General features: G+C 39.6%; 1 protein-coding gene and 1 pseudogene across 2 annotated transcripts in view; one reads left to right on the top strand and one right to left on the bottom strand.

The window, feature by feature from the left end:
• Positions 1-282: 282 nt before the first annotated feature.
• Positions 283-21,934, bottom strand: part of LOC308620770 (centrosomal protein of 78 kDa-like) — a 1,829,729-nt pseudogene continuing 1,808,077 nt past the window's right edge. Inside the window, exons 15-17 of the transcript in view lie at positions 1,503-1,618; positions 1,133-1,180; positions 283-594 (exon numbers count right to left, since the gene is read on the bottom strand). The product of the transcript in view is annotated as a centrosomal protein of 78 kDa-like (transcript). The remainder of the gene's footprint in view (positions 595-1,132; positions 1,181-1,502; positions 1,619-21,934) is intronic.
• Positions 19,696-21,780, top strand: LOC308621092 (transcription initiation factor TFIID subunit 7-like). The gene has a single exon (XM_081241267.1). The coding sequence runs from the start codon at positions 19,867-19,869 to the stop codon at positions 20,914-20,916; it is 1,050 nt and encodes a 349-aa protein (XP_081097393.1). The 5' UTR covers positions 19,696-19,866; the 3' UTR covers positions 20,917-21,780.

The following is a 21,934-nucleotide window of genomic DNA, read 5'->3' as shown; positions in this document are numbered from 1 at the left end:
GGCAAAAACATAATTTTAAAAGATTTAGACCTACGTTAGGTGTGATAGAGTATGGATGCTTTCTTGAAATTCACAATCAGATCCAAGAGTATCACTTTCAGACTGTTCTAGTATACTGAGTTTACTTTTAGTTGTCTTTGATGACACAGTCACTATTCTACTCTCTTTCTTAACAGAAATGTGTTTTCTCGAAGACTCACTTTTTATTGGTTTATTAACCAAAGAATTATTTTGCCCAATTCCTTTGCTTTTCTGCTTTACAGGTGAGTCAGAGCAGGAATGCAGGTCCTTCCCAGGTTGTTTCTTAGCAGAGTATTTTTTGGTCTATTCACCTGCTTTGCTCATTTTCTCTGAAGAAGACCTGCTATTTCTAGATAATTCCTCTTCTTTTCTTTGACTTCCAGTTCCAGAAATGACGTCTGCTGAAGGAGAATATGTTCTAGCAATGAAATCTTCAAAAGACTCCTGCCGCTGCTCTGTGACTGGGACCCCCAGGTTGTCTTTGGAAGTTTCTAAGGCCTCCTGAGTAGACGCTGGGACACGGAAGGAGTCGAGAGGCAAAGGAATCCTAGCATCACCTGTAATTTTCGGAAAGTGGAGGGGAAGACAAAAGACAAGACAAAAATTCAGTGATGAACAAAGCCAACCATTAAAAAGCAGAGCTCAAAACTTCAATGTTACTCTGTAATCTTATTATTAACACAGTCAATTGATTAATCAGAAGATTTCAGAGCCAGTTTTTTTTGTAATTATATCTTGCCAAGTGATTCTCAGCTTAACCTAGCTATATCCAAGGCTATGTCCGCTACGTTTTCAGACTTTGGTGATTGGGGTAGTTATTACCCATTTCCTTTCCCTCACTAAAAATAAAACCCTATTCTGTAAGGTAATTAATGTCTTTTCTATCCTCCAGGCACATGTAAACCGTATATAGTTTGTGACCAGACTGTGTTCTCAAGCTGTCAGTTCCCAAGACCACTCTGAGATGGGCTGATGGGGGCTCCAAGTAAGGCTAGAGGAAAAGCTGACAGGTTTTCCCCTCCCATTCCCATAACCAGGTGATTCACTCTAATATGTTACCTATTAGCTATGTCTGGACTACTTATTTTAAAAATTATATCAGTATGTGTACCTTCATTAGTGTTCCTTCATTGTAAGCTGACTGCATACAAATAGAAACCTAGATAAAATATGAACAGAATAGACATTTATACAATTTAAAATCTGGAATATTTTCTCTAATGTCTTCTTTCTTCATTAAGGATAGTTTGCTTTAACTCATAAATTTTCTCAAGAACTTCCAGTCTCCTTATTTACAAAAGTACAGTATCATGAAATGGGCCCACATTTACTAATCTCAGATTTCGAAAGGATTCCAGAGTCTTCTAGCTCCCGGGCATGTGAACTATTAGAGACTGATCGTTATTGTTTTCTCGCTGACTTGGTCATTTCCTTTTTGCTAATCACTCTTAGAATCATTAAGTGCTGTTCTGTCCATTTACTTGGCTATTTTGCATTTGTTATGGGGCACCCTGTTTTGATTCTGATTTTCCTTCTTCAAGTGCCTTCTTTTCTTCTTTAGGTGGACTACTAACAGGAGAATTCATCTGGGGACGACCTAGTAAATGAAAATCTGACTGATCTATACCAGCCATTGTGGCCAACTGCCCAAGCCTAGACGAGAGGAGGAAAGGAGAAAAGACAAAGGTTATTATAATCACAGAAGAGCAGTTTAGATTTCCCCAGACTTACAATCATGAAATACTTCTAAAATCTTTTTTTTTTTTTTTTTTTTTTGCGGTACACGGGCCTCTCACTCCTGTGGCCTCTCCCATTGCGGAGCACAGGCTCCGGACGCGCAGGCTCAGCGGCTATGGTCACGGGCCCAGCCGCTCCGCGCCATGCGGGATCCTCCCAGACCTGGGCACAAACCATAGCCCCTGCATCGGCAGGCGGACTCTCAACCACCCCGCCACCAGGGAAGCCCTACTTCTAAAATCTTAAAAGCTAACATCCTACTCCAGACTACAAGCCTCTCTCTCCCCCAAATCCTCAGCCATTTCCAGATTCATCCTCTAGGAGACATCCCACTGTCTCACTAGAAGCTTCAATATGTTCCATGCACCCTGTCCACTGCCTGTCACACCTCCATTCCTACACTTCTTTACCACCTTTCCTCCAGTTTCCAAGAATGTGTTTGTTCCTTCCTTCCCAACACCAACACCAATTCATTCACTGACAAAACACCACTCCATCAACTATCAATCTCCACTTCCCTCTTTCAGCAAAATTGCTCCCGGTTGAGAACCACTGACCTATATCTCCCCTGCAGATTAATAATCATTTTTATGTCTAAGGCAAAGATAACTTTAATTCAAACTTATCAAACAAGCAAAAGAAGTGAAAGATAGGAAAATTCTTATGCATTCCCGACTATTTTCAATGAAAACTGCCTTTAATTTAGTCTTTACAAAACAACTATACCTACTAATTACTCTGTCTACAGGTTACTCTTTTATAATGGGCTCCCCACTCTACCAAAGCAGGCTTCCCTATTTGCATTTCTTAAAAAATTTAATTCCTCATTTTAAAATGTCAACTATATTACCTATAATTACACTAAATTTGGCTAAATATAGCCACGTAAGTGATGAAAATTGCTCCAGTTCCTCAGCAAACTACCATTAGAGTCGCAAAGAGAAGAATGCCATGAAGAGAAATGAACTAACCCAGCATCTTTAAGGAGAACCAGGAAAGCATGGAACTTCTGAAAAGAATTCTCAGTGCTGCCCCAAACACCTTCATCATCCAGGATCATGCTTGTCAATGAGTGGGCATGAAGGGCTTCAGACAAAGAGAAAGTTGTGTTTCTTAACTGGGCATTTTCATGTTCCAGCTATACAAGAAGACTGAAAACGTCTGACATGATTTTTTCTCATTGTCATCAAAAGTAGTCTTGCCTTGGGCTTCCCTGGTGGCGCAGTGGTTGCGAGTCCGCCTGCCGATGCAGGGGACACGGGTTCGTGCCCCACTCTGGGAAGATCCCACATGCTGCGTAGCGGCTGGGCCCGTGAGCCATGGCCGCTGAGCCTGTGCGTCCGGAGTCTGTGCTCCGCAACGGGAGAGGCCACAACAGTAAGAGGCTCACATACCGCAAAAAAAAACCCAAAAAACAACAAACAAAGAAAAAGTAGTCTTGCCTAGTTTCAAGGAACAAAACTAAAACACTCAAAATGTAATTATTTTATAATTAATGTAACCCTCCGCCAGTAAAGACAGAGACCATATCACATAATAACCAAAGCCCACAGGCACCCAACAAAGTTTCCTATATAACCCTTAGGTGGTATATAAATAAACCCAAGTTACCGTTTTATTAATGATCTTTCACAAAAGATCACATTTCTAACTGGTTCAATTCATAATGGAGCCTCATTCCACATTAGAAAATGACCTGCTTTAAGTTTCCCTTAAATTAGAAAGTGAATTATAGAATCTGATTTGAACAAAACATATTACAACTCTGATGAATGTTAAGAATTAACTTTAGTGAGTAAAATATCTAATGCTTACGTTTAAAAGTCCTAAATCATACCCAACCCAATTTATTAAATGTACGATCACCAATATTTTCTTTGGCTTCTTGAACATATTCACCCCCGTGCACTCTTCCCCTTCCGCTCAGCATCTACGCACTTAAAACCCCCTGTAAGCTCAACTCTGGTATTTCTCAGAAAGGTCGTTAATGTTCATGATGCCCCTTTTGCCTTACATGAGCAGGTACTCAACATTTATTGAATGAGTGTCTGCCAATCCACTGGATGCACTTTTAAAAATTCCTCCCTACACTCACCCTGTGATAAATTATATTTAGATAGAACTTTTTAGATTATGCCCGGCTTTCATGCACATTACCTAATGTAATTCTCATAGTATATATTTTTATCTTTCATTGCATTCTTAGAAGTTTTCCAATATCTTAAATTTATTTAAATGATTCACTTTCCTAATTCATTGCCAGGAGAGTCTCATCATGTCTTTTATGTTACTGTATATACAATACATGCACAGAAAGTGCCTTCTTGAATCAAAGAATCATGAACAGGAAATAAGCTAATGTCATATAAAAGCACACACACACACACACATACACAAAACCAGATTTTCACATCTTTAAAAACATGCTTTCTGGAATATAGATCATATGATCACTAAATACCAGTAAATGCAAAAGTCCATATGATACCACCGATTTGCAACATATTACAGTTTTAAAGCTTACAAAATATGTGTATATGGCTTAAAATCAAATCAAAATAAAACCAAAACACTCTCAAAAGCAGATGAAACGTGTTTACCTCACTGACTCGTCTATCAGCCTTCAGTCTTATTACTCTTTCCTCCTTTAACTGCTTTAGGCACTCCTCCAGGGTTTCCTAAACAAACAGAGTCAATATTATAAGTAATTCATAGTATAATATCCAAAAGCCTTTCCAGCTATTGGTCTCATCAGGATTTAGGGGCAGAGCCAGAAGTGAACTCAGATTTTAGTCTGCTACTGGTCATATTATACCATGCCAGTGAAATGAATGATCAAAATCTATCCAATTTGCAAAGATTTATTTAAATTCCACTCTTTCCAACATAAATTTGTGGCAGCCCACCATAAAAGGCATATGCATATAACATAGTAAGTCAGAAATAAGAAGTTACGACCAAGAAAGAAAAATTCTATTTTTATTTGTGGGTCTCTTTATAGCAGGAAGTCCTATTAACGAACCTGCTTAGCATACCTGAATTGCATAATTGCAGATTCAAAAGCATGTTTTAAAAAAGTAATCACTTTTAAAGCAATTTACAGTCAAGCACTGTTCCTGGAGTTCCCTGGGTATTAAATAATCGAATCATCAAAACCCTAAGAGGGGGCTTCCCTACTGGCACAGTGGTTAAGAATCCGCCTGCCAGTGCAGGGGACACGGGTTCGAGCCCTAGTCCAGGAAGAACCCACATGCCGCAGAGCAACTAAGCCTGTGCGTCACGACTACCGAGCCTACGCTCTAGAACCCACGTGCCACAACTCCTGAAGCCTGCGCGCCTAGAGCCTGTGCTCCGCAATAAGAGAAGCCACCGCACCGCAACGAAGAGTAGCCCCCCGCTCGACGCAACTGGAGAAAGCTGGCGAGCAGCAACGAAGACCCAACGCGGCCAAAAATAAATTTATAAAACAAAAAACCCTACGAGGAAAGAACGATCACTAACTCCATGTTATTTTACAGATGAGGGAAACAGAGGCAGAGAAGTAGAGTAAGTAGAGCAGCACAGCCAAGGTCACACCACTAAGTAGCAGAGCCACACTGTGGACTCAGGAAGCTGGCTGCCATTCCTGCTCACGGCGGTGGTAGTCTTCCCTTCACCAAGGTCACTGAAATAAAATGAACACTGATAAACTATCTTAGGAGTTTTAGGAGCTAAGACACTTCGGTCCTTGAAGTGGGGACACTGCTTGCAATAGGCAGAATTCTGACAGAGCCTCCAAGATGACCACTTACTGAAGTACACAAACCTTCCACTTATCCAATCAAACTCTAAATGTAGGTGCTGTAGTGAAGGGATTTTGCACATGGAATTAAGGTTCAAAATCAGTTGATCTTTTAAGATAGGGAGATTACTTTAGGTGGATGTGGCCTACTCAGGCACCCCACGAAAAGGACCTGAACTCTTCCTGAATTGAAGTACAAAATGGACAAGAGGGAGACTCTCCATTGCTGGCTCTGAAGAAGTCCAATGCTGCGGCAGAGAAGGCAAGCGAGAGGCCTCTAGGAGCTGAAACTCTCCCCCGACTGACAGCCAACAAGGAAATGGGGACCTCTGTCCTGCAACTCCAGAATCTGAATTATGCCAACAAGCCGGAAGAAGCCTGTAGGCATTCTTTCCCAGAGCCTCTGGACGCTAACACAGCCAGACTGACATCTTGATTTCAGCTCTGTGGCCCACACAAACTATGGTGAACATCCAACGTTTGGGGCTCAATATCTTACACTTAAATTTCACGTGCTTTAACACTCTCAGGAGGGAACCCACATGTTCCCGTGTGTATCTGAGCAGGAAGCCCAGTCACGCTGTGCCTGGACTTCTGACCTACAGAACTCTGAGCTAGTCAAATAGGTATTGTTTTCAGTCAGTAAGAGTGTAGTAAAAGAATTAATATTCTACTCAACCTCCAGGTTCGTGAACAAAATAAATGATTGTCATTGTTTTAGGCCACTGTTTTGGGGTGGTTTCTTATGCAGTGATAAACAATCATAATACCTATACTTATGAAAACAGTAAGGTATATTTATACATGTTAACTGCTTTGAACAATCACTTAAAGAATGAGGAACTCTATTACCTGCCATCATTGGGAGAGGAGCTGGTATCACTTTCTGGAGAGTAGCTTTTGGTACCTAACAACAATCCTACATCAGGAGTTTACCCTAAGGAAATCAAAGATGTGGGCAAAGATTTATCTACCAACATGATGTCATAAGATTGTTGATAACCAAACCCTAGAAGAAAGCTAAGAGCCTCCGAATTGGGACTGGTTTAAATAAAAACAGCTCATCGTCTGAAGGAATGCTCTATGAAGCCACTAAGAATGACAAGAGGTCTCAACCAGAGTTCATGAATGGGCTTCAGGAGTGCTACATTCAAAATATATCTGTGCGTTTTTCCTGGGAGATGATGCATAAGCTTAATCAAATTCTCTGATGTAGAAGAGTAGTTAGTGACATGGCAAAATATTTCTGATACTTTTTTAAGACAAAAGAACAGATTAGGTGTGTGTACATGCAGAGGTGGCTTTTATTTCCTTCAAGAAGTTATTCATTGTTTTCAAACATTTGCTCAGGGCTTCCCTGGTGGCGCAGTGGTTGGGAGTCTGCCTGCCGATGCAGGGGACACGGGTTCGAGCCCTGGTCCGGGAGGATCCCACATGCCGCGGAGCAACTAGCCCCGTGAGCCACAATTACTGAGCCTGCGCGTCTGGAGCCTGTGCTCCGCAACGAGAGGCCGTGATAGTGAGAGGCCCGCGCACCGCGATGAGGAGTGGCCCCCACTTGCCGCAACTAGAGAAAGCCCTCGCACAGAAACTAAGAGCCAACACAGCCATTAAAAAAAAAAAAAAAAAAAAAAAAGGCAAAATAAAAAAAAAAAAAAAAACAAAAACATTTGCTCAATGAACATATATTTTTATATTCAGAACATGTTTAAAAAATTGACAGTCTAAGAACTTCAAATTCTTTAATGTTTCATTACTAAAGCCAGTCAAGTTTTCAATGGGGAAAAAGGGGAAAAAATTGCAAAATTCCTCTACTTTTAATATAATGGTTTAGTCAATCTTCTAAAACTGATTTCAAAGAAATTCTAAACAAATAAACAAAAAAACAAAAAACCCTCAGCACGGTCAGAGGAAAGTAGACTAAAATTCCTGACTGGTTCTAAATAGCACATCAAAGTGCAATTACATGCAACAGTTTCTCCCTCTAATGGAGGGAATTAGAACACAGTGTTCAATTTTTGTGAAAAAGTGTACCCTCCTCCTACAAAATATTCAGAATTCATGTCCCTTACATGGAAATATGGAACCAAAAAAGTTAGAAAGTAAAATTGCTTGATATTCTATTACTTAAGTAAGACTAATGATAAGGCTTTGGAATAATTTTCCTTCCTTCCATCTGCTCTCCATTCCACCCTTCTGTACACCAGCTAGGGTGATTTTTCTGGGGCAAAGCTCCCATCATATTGGATATCAAATTTTATGTTCAACTTTTCTCCATTTAACATTGAAATCAATCATTTCTCATATAATCAGGGGATTCATAACCTTGATTTTTTTGTGTGGGCTACAAAATATTCCACTGAGTGGGTTTACTGGTTAACCATTTTACAGATTTAAATTCTTTCCAACTTTTCAGTATTATCAGACAAAATAACCGTTTTTATGCATGAAGGCTTTTTTCCATATTGAGAATAACATTCTTACAATAAATCCATAAAAATGAGTTTGAGATCAAAGCAAATGAACATTTTTAAGGCTCTGAGGTACCTATCTCCAGACTTCTTTCCAAAAGATTTCTGAGATTTTACACTGCCATCAGCGATGTATCACTTGGTATATAACCTCTACTGTAACTGTTGGCTTACTTCCTCACTTAGAGTGCAAGTTATTTGAAGATAGGGGGTGTATTTTATTAAGTGTTTATCCCCAGCACCTGTGCCTAGCACAACGTAGACGGTCAATAAATAATTGCTTAATAAGGAAAATCCCTGCCACGCACGTACATATAAGATGTACGTGTGTGAAAGACAGACTGTGTGTTTTTCTCTAACTGGATAGATGAAAACTTGTCATCTTCTTTAATGTGCAATTTTTTTGCTTATAATTAGTCATTAAATTTCTCTTTTAGATTATATTGTAAATATTCAGATTCTCTGAGGCAAATGGGCCTGGCACTACCCATTAGCTACATAACCTTGGACAAGTTGTATAACTCTAGGCCTCAACTTCCTCATCTATAAAATGGAGATAAGCTCCCATATTACAGAGCTCTTGTGAGAATTACATGAGTTAAAACACATATAAAATTAGAAGAGTGCTTGGTACATAGAATATGTGCAATTAATGCTGAATGAATGAACATGCGAATGCAAACAGTAGTGAAGGGCTTAAAATGAAACGGTCTCATCCCACTCCCACATCCAGCACTCAAGAAGCGACCGATTCTTTATGCAGTTTTTAATTGTAAAATACGATATGTGTACTGAGAAGTGCACAGAACAAAACTGTCAATGTGACAAAGAAAAAGAGAATACTTACATAAGCACTACTCGAAGCTGAAAGTATTGATACTTGTCAGCATCGCAAAAACCCCCCATATCCTTTTCTCATCACAAGCTCCTTCCCTCTTCCCGGTTAAACACCAACCTCATTTCTTGACAGTCATTTCCTTTAACCTGCATGCATCCCTAACAAAAGAGTTTAGTTGTGTCAACATCTAACTTTATGTACAGGATCATAGTATATGAAGTCTTTTCTATCTTATTTCTTTCTCTCAACATTGGTTTAAAAAATTCATCCAGGGCCTCCCTGGTGGCGCAGTGGTTGAGAGTCCGCCTGCCGATGCAGGGGATACGGGTTCGTGCCCCGGTCTGGGAGGATCCCATGTGCCGCGGAGCGGCTGGGCCCGTGAGCCGTGGCCACTGGGCCTGCGCGTCCGGAGCCTGTGCTCCGCAACGGGAGAGGCCACAGCAGTGAGAGGTCCGCATACCGCAAAAAAAAAAAAAAAAAAAAAAAAAAAAATTCATCCACATTGCTGCCTGTAGCTCTAGTTCATTCAATTTTATTGCTGGATAGTTTTCCCACTGTACAAATACACATCATTTATTTAATTTTTGACTCTTAATGGACATTTGGTTTGTTTTCAGTTTGTGCTAATGCAAATCATGGACAGGAATCCTGCTGTACCCGTTATTCTGGTGCATTTACACAGGGCGGGGGTGAGGGCTGCTGGCTCACAGGCTATTTATATACCTTCAGTTGATGGAGAGTGCTAAATGCTTTCCAAAGTAGTTGTGTCGATTTATACTCCAGTATAAACAGGGTAGAAGATTCCCATAGTACTTCAGGTCTACAATACCTGATACTACCAGACTTTTTATTTATGTATTTGTCAATCTGATTGACATGTAGTTTCCTTGGTTTTGACTCACTTTTCACTTATTACTTCATGAAGTCGTACACTTTTCTGTGTTTACTGTCTGTATGGATTTCCTTTTTTATGAGGTTTACATCAAATATTGTTATTTTTTATTATTTTATTATTATTATTTACTTTTGGCTGTATTGGGTCTTCGTTGCTGCGTGCAGGTTTTCTCTAGTTGCGGCGAGCGGGGGCTACTCTTCATTGCGGTGGCTTCTCTTGTTATAAAGCACAGGATCTAGGCGCGCAGGCTTCAGTAGTTGTGGCACGTGGGCTCAGTAGTTGTGGCTCACGGGCTCTAGAGCACAGGCTCCGTAGTTCTGGTGCACGGGCTTCGCTGCTCCGTGGCATGTGGGATCTTCCCGGATCAGGGCTCGAACCCGTGTCCCCTGCCTTGGCAGGCAGTTTCTTAACCACTGCGCCATCAGGGAGGTCCAACTATTGTTATTTTGAATTCTTCTCCATGTCCAAGTAATACTCTTACATGACTATTTTCTCACTAAATTGGAGGCGTTATCAGTTCACTTTCTAACTTACTAATAAGTAAGGGTTTAGTTCCTCTACACTCTTTCCTATGTCCACACTGCTCAGTAAAGTTATGTCATCATGAGTTATTCCACTGCTCATGATCTCTTTGACTTGTAGTCATATACTTAAAAACCTACATTGTTGATCAACTAGAAGCTCTCTCAACGTCACGCTTTGTAAAATGAGGACATTCTTACCATCTTCCCTTTTTTCTACCTCCTGTCTACCTTCCAAACCCAGCTGTTATGTTGTCAAAGTTGAAATTTATATTCTGTTCTATGTGCAGTTAAGTCTTCTGTTACTTGAGAGTCAGTACGGAGTAAGGTTTAAGAGAACAGGCAGAGAGCCTAAACTCAAAGCCTCGATCCAACCTTAAATTAGGTACAGCCGGGGCAAGTTCCTTCCCTGACTTAGCTTCCTGCTCTCAAAAGTGGGAATGATATTAGCACCAACCTCATAAGGCTATTCAGAGGATTAAATGAGTTAATATATGCAAAAACACTTAGAGCCTAATATATGCTAAGTACATACTAGTACACAATACATTTCAGTACATACCAAGTTAATACTAATACATACTAAGTATAGTTTACTTTAGTTATTTGTGATTACATGCAAGTTGGCAATAAAAGCTGCAAACCAAGACAGTATTGCCATTATTACAATGAAATTAATATTGCCCACTGCAGATGTACTGTGTCTCTGTGTATAGACTATACCTCGTTCCATACTGTGCCAGTGTCACTGCCCTTGTGCAGGGTGACCACATACCCCAAGCCGCCTTGGGCTGTTCCAGTTTATACCTGTTGTCCTGATGTTACAGCATTAGAATGCCTCCTTACACTATTGAAGTGTAAGGAGTTTGGACAAGTTCCGGTTTCGACAACAAATTAGATAGGTGGTCATTACCCCTGTGTGTCACTGAAAAGGGGGACATCTATAGTGTCAAGTTGAAGTGGATTCTTCCCTTCCTCACCAATAGTAGGTTAAAAATCAACCATAGTTCAGTGTGCTTCAGCTTTATGTCCGTATAGCCTTTTCTCCTCTGGAGTTCAAGTTCCTTCTCCTCTTCCTCTCCCTCCTCCCTTCCAACAGTGCCTAACACCTAGTAAGTACGATATGCCTCAAGGTGTTTCTAAGCTCTCAATCACACAATCAATAGAAGCCTCTCCACTATAGACTAGCTGCAATCTGCACTGAATCCCCTATTACCTTCCTTCTTGGTTTATTGCCTCATTTTGCTGGATTATGTCTATAAATAGCTTAAGGTGTAGCACAGGAGGTCAATTTTTCAAATTTCTTTGGGTACAAAATATCTTCTTCAGCCTCCACTTATGACTGATAGTTTGGCTGGATACAAACCCCTAGGGTGAAAATTATGTGCCTGAAAAACTTTGGAGGTATCTTTCTAATGCCTTCCAGGATCCATGGTGCTCATGACAAGTATGATAAAGTCAGATTGTAACCTTTTTTTTTAGGTGACCAGTATTTTTCTCTCTGGAATGGATGTATCCTCTCAGTATTTTATTCTATTTTAATTTATTTTTTCAGTATTTGAAAGTTTCACAATGAAGGGTGCCTAGGTATGAGTCTATTCTTACTCATCTTGCATAACTATTTTCAATCTGAGGCCTGATGTCTACTTTCAGCTGTGGGGAATTTTGTTGCCCTTTGACAGCTTCCCTCCATTTTTTTTCTGGGTCTGGACTTTCTAATAGTAACATGTGGGATCTCCCAGATGCAGCCTCTCTAACATATTTCTATCACATTTTCCATTGTGTCTTTCTTTTTTATATACTGAGAAATTTTTTAAATTCCTACTGAATTTATTTCAGCAACCATATTTTCATTTCCAGGAGACCTCTCTTGCTTTCTGACCATTCTCCTTTTCATTAATACCCTAGTCTTATTTTATAGTTGCTAGCTCTTTTTAAACCTCTCTCAGGATGCTAATTAGGGTTTTTTCTTAAATTATTCTGTGCCCTAAATTGTCCCTGGTCCTACTAGGATATGTTTGCACTCTTTCCCCCTCTCTCATGTTGTAAGCTTTACTCAACTAACAGGCAAATGACAGTTATTTTCTATTTAAGAATGAGCGCAGAAAGCTCCCTGAAGTCAACGATTGATTGGCTTCTTATGCAGGAAGAAGCGGGGAGTAACTGTAACAGGATCTCCCCCAAACACAGTTTTCTAGGGTGTAAAAACTCACAGTAGCTGCCCCAGTTCTCGCCAGTTTCACTGTCTTCAAAATGAAATCATCTCATTTCAGGAGGGTTAGGGCGGGGCAGGGAGTCCACTCCTCCAAACACATCCCTTCAATGAGCTCCCCTATTGGTCACACTTTTAACTAACTCCACCCTCTCTCCTACATGCGCACCTGAGCATGGGGCTACTTTTTCAGGTGGGGTCAGAATCCTCCTCAGTTGCACGTGGTCCCTGTGCATATTCTAGGTGATGCTTTTCCTCTGTTCTACTGCTTCAGTTTCACACTCTTCCACCTGTCTTCTTTCAAAACTATGTTGAAATCTCTTGATAGTTGTGTGCATATATACTTAAACACTTTGATACCATCATTGTAGTGTCTTGTCAAAACAGAGAAGAGCTAAAAGGGTTCTCAGTGCATTCTGAATCTGCTATTCTGTGGTCCCAGTTTTTAAACTTCTTGGACTTCCCCACTGTCTATTACTGCTTTTACAAATACAATCTCATGGTCTATTCGTGAAGGAAATGAATACACCACATCTAAAATAACAAGGAATGCGGGTTAGATGCTCTAGGGTCTAGTCATACTCTGCCATTTACTAATAAACCACTTACGTTCTACAAATTGTAGGTGCGCATTTATAAAACGAAAGGGAGTAACTCTACATGAACTATAGATTTCTCCTACTCTAACATTTCATAATTTTCTAAGTTATTTTCTTAAAATTTCTCTATATTATCATTAATTTTAATTAAAAAATAAAAATCTAACTTTCTCTTTTGAAAATCAAAGAGTAGTTCCCGTAGTCCTACAATAATGGGATAATTAGTTCTGAAACCTGTCAAGTGTCATGTCTCATACGAAGAGAAAATCATATTAAATAATTTAAAAAAATTAAACATGGACTTTGTAGCACAAAGACAACGTCCCCCCCAAATGGTGTTCCTTTATTTACTAGAAATGTTAAGCTCTGCATTAAAGTTGAAATAAAATAAATATATTAATTTTGAGGTGCAAAAATTTCTTATGAAAATCAATTTTTCTTTTCTGTCCATACAAACAAAAGTATGGAATGACATTAGAGGTCAGGTTTATTTGGCAATAGAATGGAGCTTCTTGATATTTTTGATTTTAGGAAAGGAGAATATCAACATCAAAACTTTTTTCAACTTTACTTTTATTTAAAATGAGGCCATATTTTCCTCTTATAAAAAGAGAGTTCAACTAGAACTGTCTATTTTCTCATCTGTAAAACAAGAGCACTGAATCAGCTGACTGTATTCATTCAGAACTCAATTTCCTTATCTTATGATCACTAAGCTTCTCCCTAAATCTAAAATACTAAGGTTCTAAGCAAAGGAAAATATATTACTAACGACATGTTTTGATTTTAGTTTCTTAGAGTTCAAATGTCCACCATTCACCTTGGTCTAAGCTTAAGGAACCATTCAAGGGGATACAACGCAGATGGGAGGAGAAAACAGAACCCTCACACAAGCTGTGCTGTGTTGCAATCAGCCTTCCGTTTGAAAAATAATCTTCTCTATAGCTTTAAAGTGATAACTTTGTACCTGCAATGCTTCTTGTTTCAAACGGATTTTCTCTGGCTCCTCCTGAACACGTTCTGAGGAATCATCGACCTCTTAGATTTCTGAGGAGGAAGGACTCTCTACTGTCACAGTCACAGGAAATTCTGATGGACCTGAGTGTCACAAGAAGAAGATAGGAAACCACAGAGTTGTTACACTAAAGTGCAAAGAAAGAAGACAAGATTGTATAAAAGACAACACAAGCCAGATACCAAATATCCAAATATTAGAGGACATTTAACAAAAGTGATCTGAGGTATCATTCTTTATAAATGTCTCTCACTGCTCTTTAGTGTAAAACAGGCAATGACTAAGTAAAAGTACAGGAACTTATTTTTGCTATGTTACTGTACAGACCTCTGTTGTACGTGGTTAGGATTAGTAATGGGAATTGCCCATATTATTTTATTAAGTTTCTTTCACAGAAGCCAAGTGAAGATCCAAGGTAAACATTTTTTCTCAGATCAACTTTATACTGCAAATGAAAAATTTATTCTTCACCATCAGACAAAAACAGTCTGGAAGAAAATGTAGTTTTTCAGAGGAAAATACATCAGTAAAGGGACTGATGAATAATCAGGAAGTCAACATATCTAAGCTGTGAATAATAGACATTAGAATTTAAAAAAATAAATCACATACACATACACAACTAAAACTGACCCATCAAAAATTTCATCTTCTCACCACCCTTAAGCCAAAACTAGGGCAACAATTCTCCCAGCAAGCTTCACTGCCACTGCAATGTTGTTCAATAGGACATTTCCAAACATTTAAAAACTGACCTGGCCACAACCCCATAAAAGTCTACAGATCATAAAGAACTGTGCTGGGATTATAAACCACGCAGAAGACAAGTCACTAGGACATCATTTTGACAACAAGCAGCAAACCCTGCAGCATAGGAAAACCCTAACAGGAGAACGAGGTGCACACCCCTCTCTCTGGGAATGCAAGGCCAGGACTGACACCCAAGATGCTCTTCTCTCAACCTCAGCAGTGGTGCCTTTCACAGAGCAACTATGCAGTCTCCCAAGACCACTGGGAAGGAGAGTCTGATACTGACAGTATTAGCTTGCCACGAGGCCATAAGCGAGGGAATGTGTGTGGTCTTGGTGAGAGAGCAGAGGTTTGGGAGATGTTGCTTTATATTGGCTTTCAGATCAGGAATTTGTACATATAGCCCACAAACAACGTTTCTTGAAAACGTGAACATTCTTGAGTATGACAGCTCCATGTGAGGGGTCAGAAATGGCAGTCAAGTTCGTTTCACTGGGTAACAGCTGATTTGCGGACTGGAAAACAGGCTTCCTTGTTTACAGACATAACCACAAGGCTGCCAGGTGTGCACTAAATCCACACAAATACACAGTTGCATTGGGAGAGCGACCAAACATGTTTTACATGGATTTATTTCAGAGAGGGAAATGCTTCATGTAAGGCTCTGTCAGTTTAAAAAGCAAGAAGAATGACCATCCACCTTTCCCAATTCAAGCCCTATATATCATAAATATGATAGCTACACACCACCAACTGATTACATACATCACGAGCTTTGATGAATAGAAAGCCCCTAAAAAGATAGCAACAAAACGAAGTTAGATCTTCATGTAAATACATCACCAGTTAAACCCAGTTAATACAACTATTTAGTAGTATGAACAGTATCCATACAGAATTGTGTATAAAAATAAATAAGCTCAAAACAAGGACCTGGAGGGCTCTGCTACGGAGAAAACAGAACAGAATTCAGCCTACTGGCTTGGTAATCACTCTCTGAACTGCTGAGAGGCCCCTTCAGCTCCTATGTTCAGGATGGTTGAGATTTCAGTCTCACTTCTTTAAATGGTGATATTAATCGTTCTCTAATTTACCCCCCTGTGTGAGGAGGATGGACCTGCGATTAAGTGTCTCAGGAAGAAGACAGGAGACCACAGAGCTGTGAAACTCAAGTGCAAACACTGGGGATTCAACACTATAGTTTATGCAACAGCAATTCACATTACCATTTGCAAAAAAGTAGTCGGTTGTCCAGTGGGGATTAGAAACATCCATTTAACATGAGCAACTGAACAGATATTTTACACAGTAACTACTTCAAGTACTATTTAAAATCAATTCTCTTTGTTTTCTTAAGCAATTGTTAATCCCCAATTTCCTGATTACTACCAAGTAAGTCACCTGAAGATCATCTAGAGCCATCTATTTCACTTACAAGCCTAAAGCTATAATTCAACCATTTTATTTACTGTTCTGTGACAAAAATTACTATGAACAGCTATCCCCTGGATAAGAAATCAGCTAATGCTAGTTTGACTCACTAAATCTGATTTACTGAGTTAATAAGCCAGTTGATTTAGAATAGGTCTAATGCACATTTTTCATCCATTCTGCATTAAACTATTTCCCATGCCTAAAATGTCTTTTTTCCCATTCATACGTATCCAAATTCCTACTTCTGTGCTGTAGGGCTTCGCTCAACTACACCTGCCTTTAATCAAACTTCTCTCACATGCACAATTGGTGATCATTTTAGTCTCCTCAAGACTCCCACGGAGTTACCTCTGTTGTGACACTTGAGAAACAACTTGAAACTCCCAATTACTTTTAATTTTTCTTCCTTAGAGGGCTCATTAGGCAGAAGCCATGTGTGAGTTACCTTTTTTCCTCTACACAAAATACCAGAGACCACCCACATAATACAAGTTCCAAAATAAAGAACTCTAAATGACTGAAAAAGACAGGGAATGCAAACAGGTTACCTGTTGCTTTTTGCACTTTCTGCAGGACACAATGGCCGGAAACCAGACACTCCAGGTGGTAGCGCTTCAGGAGGGTAACATTCTTTACCAGCAGAGTGTTTCCTTCCATTACTTACAGGCTTCTTTGCGGCCAAGACTACGTTTGACAAAGCATGAAAAGAAGGAATCAAGATGCACCAAAGGTCTACAGAGCAAATGTCACACGTGCACACGTCGAAAGGAATCAAAAAGGCACTTGACAACGATGCCAAGCCCATTAAAAAGAGGATCGGTTTTGTACAAAGGTTTTCCATAAGCCAGCATTTTTAAAAAACATAAGTTCTCTACAGTAACAAGTTATTTTAACTAAAACAAAAGTATTGAGATGTGCAGAAATGCAAAAATAAAAGTTTAAAAAAAATCCCAAAGTATGATACATTTTATGTATCATGCAGAAACACTCAAGTTTCCTGAATCTTAGAACACCTTTGGCATTTCTGAATCTCAAGGACACAGAAACACAGATACACCCATGACTTCTGCCAAACAGAATCTTCAGAAGTAGACCAAAAGTTAAATTTAAGATGAATTTTTCTATGGAAAAACAATACAAGTTATAAGGCTGCAAGTTGCTGGGGGGTAGGTGAGTCAATTTTACCCTCCTATAAGCCTGTCAACCTTCACTGCTCCTTTGATTTCATATAGAAAACGCACAAAAAAACAAATGAAACCCACTGGATGAAAGAGTGAAATGTGGAGACTTACCCTATATTTCAGTAGTAAAGAGGCAAGTATCTTTATAGGAAACATTTGGTTGCAAAAACTAGACCTACGTGTTAATATTTTACTTAGAACAAGCCATATATTAAAATTCACATTTAAATATTTAATTTGAATTTACTGAAAACAAACATCATAGGTTAAAATGGTTATATTTATCCTTCAAAGCTACTATATTTTATGTTATTTTATTTATTTATTTTAATAGATCTTGATTGGAGTATAATTGCTTCACAATTCTGTGTTAGTTTCTGTTACACAACAAAGCGAATCAGCCATATGCATACACATGTCCCCATATCCCACCCTCTTGAGCCTCCCTCCCACCCTCCCTATCCCACCCCTCTAGGTCATCGCAAAGCACCAAGCTGATCTCCCTGTGCTATGCTGCTGCTTTCTACTATATTTTAGCAGCATTAGGATGCAGGGTAAAATGGAGTGTATTCGGTAATATAGGACAAATATTTCATAGAGTGTAGCTTATTGATAATCACCACACGATCCTCTGTGATTTACATGCCTCTTAAAAATATATAGGAGGGCTTCCCTGGTGGCGCAGTGGTTGAGAGTCCACCTGCCGATGCAGGGGACACGGGTTCGTGCCCCGGTCCGGGAAGATCCCACATGCTGCGGAGCGACTGGGCCCGTGAGCCATGGCCGCTGAGCCTGTGCTCCGCAACGGGAGAGGCCACAAAAGTGAGAGGCCCGCGTACCACACACGCACACATACACACAAATATATATATATATATATATATGTATTAAAATTTTTTAAAATTACACTTTTCTTGTTAGGAGATTAAAAAATTTCTAATAAAAGTTCCCATCTTTTATTAGGCATACATAAGTACAATATAAATGTGACACAATTCACACCATTATTTCACCCCTATACTCCCCTGGATCTAGGTATATACCCAGATACTGATTTGCCTTACCTCTATGTCTCCAAATAACTGAGGCAAATACAAAAAAAAAAGCCCAAGAAATAAAATTACTCTTAAAAGAGCTCAATGAGCTTGTATACTGCAGTTACATTTCCACTTTGTTTAATCATGCTAACTAAAAAAAAATGTTTAACTGTTCTCATTCCATGATGCCCTATTATTCTGTACTAATTTTACAGAATTCCAAATATGTTGTACATATACATGTTTTATTTATATATCCTTCCATTTCTAATATCATAGCAAAAGTCAATGTAGCTATTTTAAGAATGCTTTACATAGGATATAAATTTTTAATAATAATATCTAATTAGTGTGATATCACAAATCTTAACTTCTTTGAATGTACTATTTGATTATTAAAATATCACTCTCTTTAGCGGAGGGGGTAGCGGAGGCGCGCGGGAGAATCCATGTCCTTCTTAGAACCGTTTCCTCTAAATACTTTTAAACCAACAGCTCTTGGCGAAAGTCTTCATCCCTTTAAGGCTAAGTTCTCGCGAGACGACAAGACGCCGGATAGCTTAATCGCACGTTGTGCCTGCGCGCGCTGGGGCAGCTCGCACTTCCGCCCGAGGCGTGTTGCGACTCACAGCAGCTGCCGGTCTCGCGTGGTGACGCAGCTGTTTTTTCTCGGCTAGGTCTGCTGTAACGGACGGAGGCCGCCTGAGCTGCGGAGTTGCAGAATCTGGCGTTCGGAGCTGCGGTTCTTGGCGAGATTTCGCGTTGCCCGTCCTCAGCCGTTTCACCGATAATCAGCGGATCGCTTTGCCAAGTGCCGGGAAGAACAAAGGAATTCGGAAGGAGACTCTCGGCTCCCGGCCGCCTTTCTCTGAGTGGCTTCGTTTCCCGCTCGCGCCTGTCCGGAGAAACTGGACTTATAACCGTCACTGGATTGTAAGTACCCGAGGCGAAGAGAGCTCACTACGCCCCGCTTTTTGCGTATCTTTGTTCCGGGAGAGTTTGTGGATTGGGAGTATCTGCTGAGCCTTACTTTCTGTGCCGAAAATCATTCCGTAGGAGCCGCCATTTGCTTTCCCTGCGTTGTCCTGCAGCGGCAGGACAACCTCTATCTAGAGGTTGGAACTTGGCATTGCAGCTAACAGATTTAAATGGACCTGAGTAAGGCAATGCGTCATTAACGACTGGTATTGTCACAGCATATTTAGAAAGACTTGGAACTTAATTCCGAATAGACGCTTAGTTGCTCTTCTACCTAGAACTCTTTGTAATTAAAGACGTCAATTTATAAAGAACTGGTCTTTCTGTTGAAATAGCTGAAATTTTTTAGTGCAACAAGTGGTTATTAGAGAAAAACTGAGTCACAAAGAAGTAAAGATGAGTAAGAGCAAAGATGATGCTCCTCACGAAGTAGAGAGCCAGTTTATCTTACGCCTACCTCCGGAGTATGCCTCTACTGTGAGGCGGGCGATACAGTCTGGTCATGTCAACCTGAAGGACAGACTGACAATTGAGTTACACCCTGATGGGCGTCATGGAATTGTCAGAGTGGACCAGGTCCCATTGGCGTCAAAATTGGTAGATCTGCCATGTGTTATGGAAAGTTTGAAAACTATTGATAAAAAAACCTTTTACAAGACAGCTGATATCTCTCAGATGCTTGTCTGTACAGCTGATGGTGATCTCTATCCTCCTGTTGAGGAACCAGTTGCCACTGCTGATCCCAAAGCAAGCAAGAAAAAGGATAAGGACAAAGAGAAAAAGTTTATATGGAACCATGGAATTACTCTGCCTCTAAAAAATGTCAGAAAGAGAAGGTTCCGTAAGACAGCAAAGAAGAAATATATTGAGTCTCCAGATGTGGAAAAAGAAGTAAAGCGGTTGCTGAGCACAGATGCTGAAGCTGTCAGTACCCGTTGGGAAATAATTGCTGAAGATGAAACAAAAGAAGCAGAAAGTCAAGGCCTTGATATCTCTTCCCCAGGAATGTCTGGCCACAGGCAGGGCCATGACTCATTAGAACATGATGAGCTTCGGGAGATATTCAATGACCTCAGCAGCAGCAGTGAAGATGAAGATGAGACACAGCATCAAGATGAAGAAGATATAAACATCATTGACACTGAGGAAGATCTGGAAAGGCAGCTACAGCACAAGCTAAATGAGTCAGATGAACACCACCAAGAAAACGAGGGAACTAATCAGCTGGTTATGGGAATTCAGAAACAGATTGATAACATGAAAGGCAAGCTCCAAGAGACCCAGGACAGGGCAAAGCGACAGGAGGATCTCATCATGAAAGTGGAGAACCTGGCTCTCAAGAACAGATTTCAGGCTGTGCTGGATGAACTGAAACAAAAGGAAGACCGAGAAAAGGAGCAGCTCAGCTCTTTGCAAGAAGAGCTAGAATCACTCCTAGAGAAGTGAGGAGAGTTTTGATACTTAATTTCATTCCTGACAGTGGTCAGCCTTGAAAGAAAAACTTTGTTTTCATCACCTGGACTAGACAGTAAAACTTTGCAGTAGTTCCCAGTTTCCTCCACTGCCTTCTATTGGATTTGTTTTATAATTGTGAATTTCTATCTCATTTGTTTTTTGGAACCACTTCGGTGGGTGTTTGTCCTGTAGTAAGTAGGAATGTATAGACAGATAAATGTAGGGAAGTTGTAGGATTAGTGGAGTGAACAGTTCAGTTTGGTAATTAATCACAGCTTCACTGCAGGACTTTGCTGCTGTTTCTCCGTTTACCAGAAGCTGCCATTGCTACTCTGTGATGCCATCTGAGATAAATTAGTAGATTCTAGTTTGGTGGCAGTGAAGTTTGTTTACATACGTTTTCCCATGCTGTAGCTATTTTCCCAGTTATTCAAAGCAGTTTTCCACATTTTGCATTGCAAATCATTTCATAAAGTTGTTTTAACAATAAATAAAAGCAAGTAATTTTCACCTTAAAAAAATAAAATATCACTCTTGAAATAACAATTGGCAGACGATCATAAGCTTTTTTTTGACTTCATAAACACTCTTAACAACTTATTTAATACACTATTGTCCAAGCAAGTTGATTAATAGAGAATCAAAAACATACAACTTGAAGTAGAAAAAAAAAAAGCTGTATTTATGAAGATGTTTACAATAGTTTATTTGAGGTTATTTCCAATTTTTCACCAATTTAAAAAATTGACCTACTCAATGAAACCATGTGAATGCAATGTTAAAAAGTATAACTATGAATCACAGAATTTAAATTTAGTATGAAAAGATAAGAATGGCAAATTATATTGAAGCTATGTGGAATTATGTTTATAGACAGCAGGAAGAGAAAATTAAAATGTAAATATTGCTTGATAGGATAATGGGATTAGAGGTGGTCTTTTAAATTTTTCATTTTTATGCTAATACCTTTATAAAACCCAAAAATCTTCAAACAACACATTTTTTAAAA

The sequence above is a fragment of the Mesoplodon bidens genome (genome assembly GCF_964165515.1).
Source record: "Mesoplodon bidens genome assembly, chromosome: 7".
Taxonomy (NCBI): domain Eukaryota; kingdom Metazoa; phylum Chordata; class Mammalia; order Artiodactyla; family Ziphiidae; genus Mesoplodon; species Mesoplodon bidens.
The sequence above is the reverse complement of the archived record's forward strand: the minus strand, read 5'-3'. Positions and strand labels throughout refer to the sequence as shown.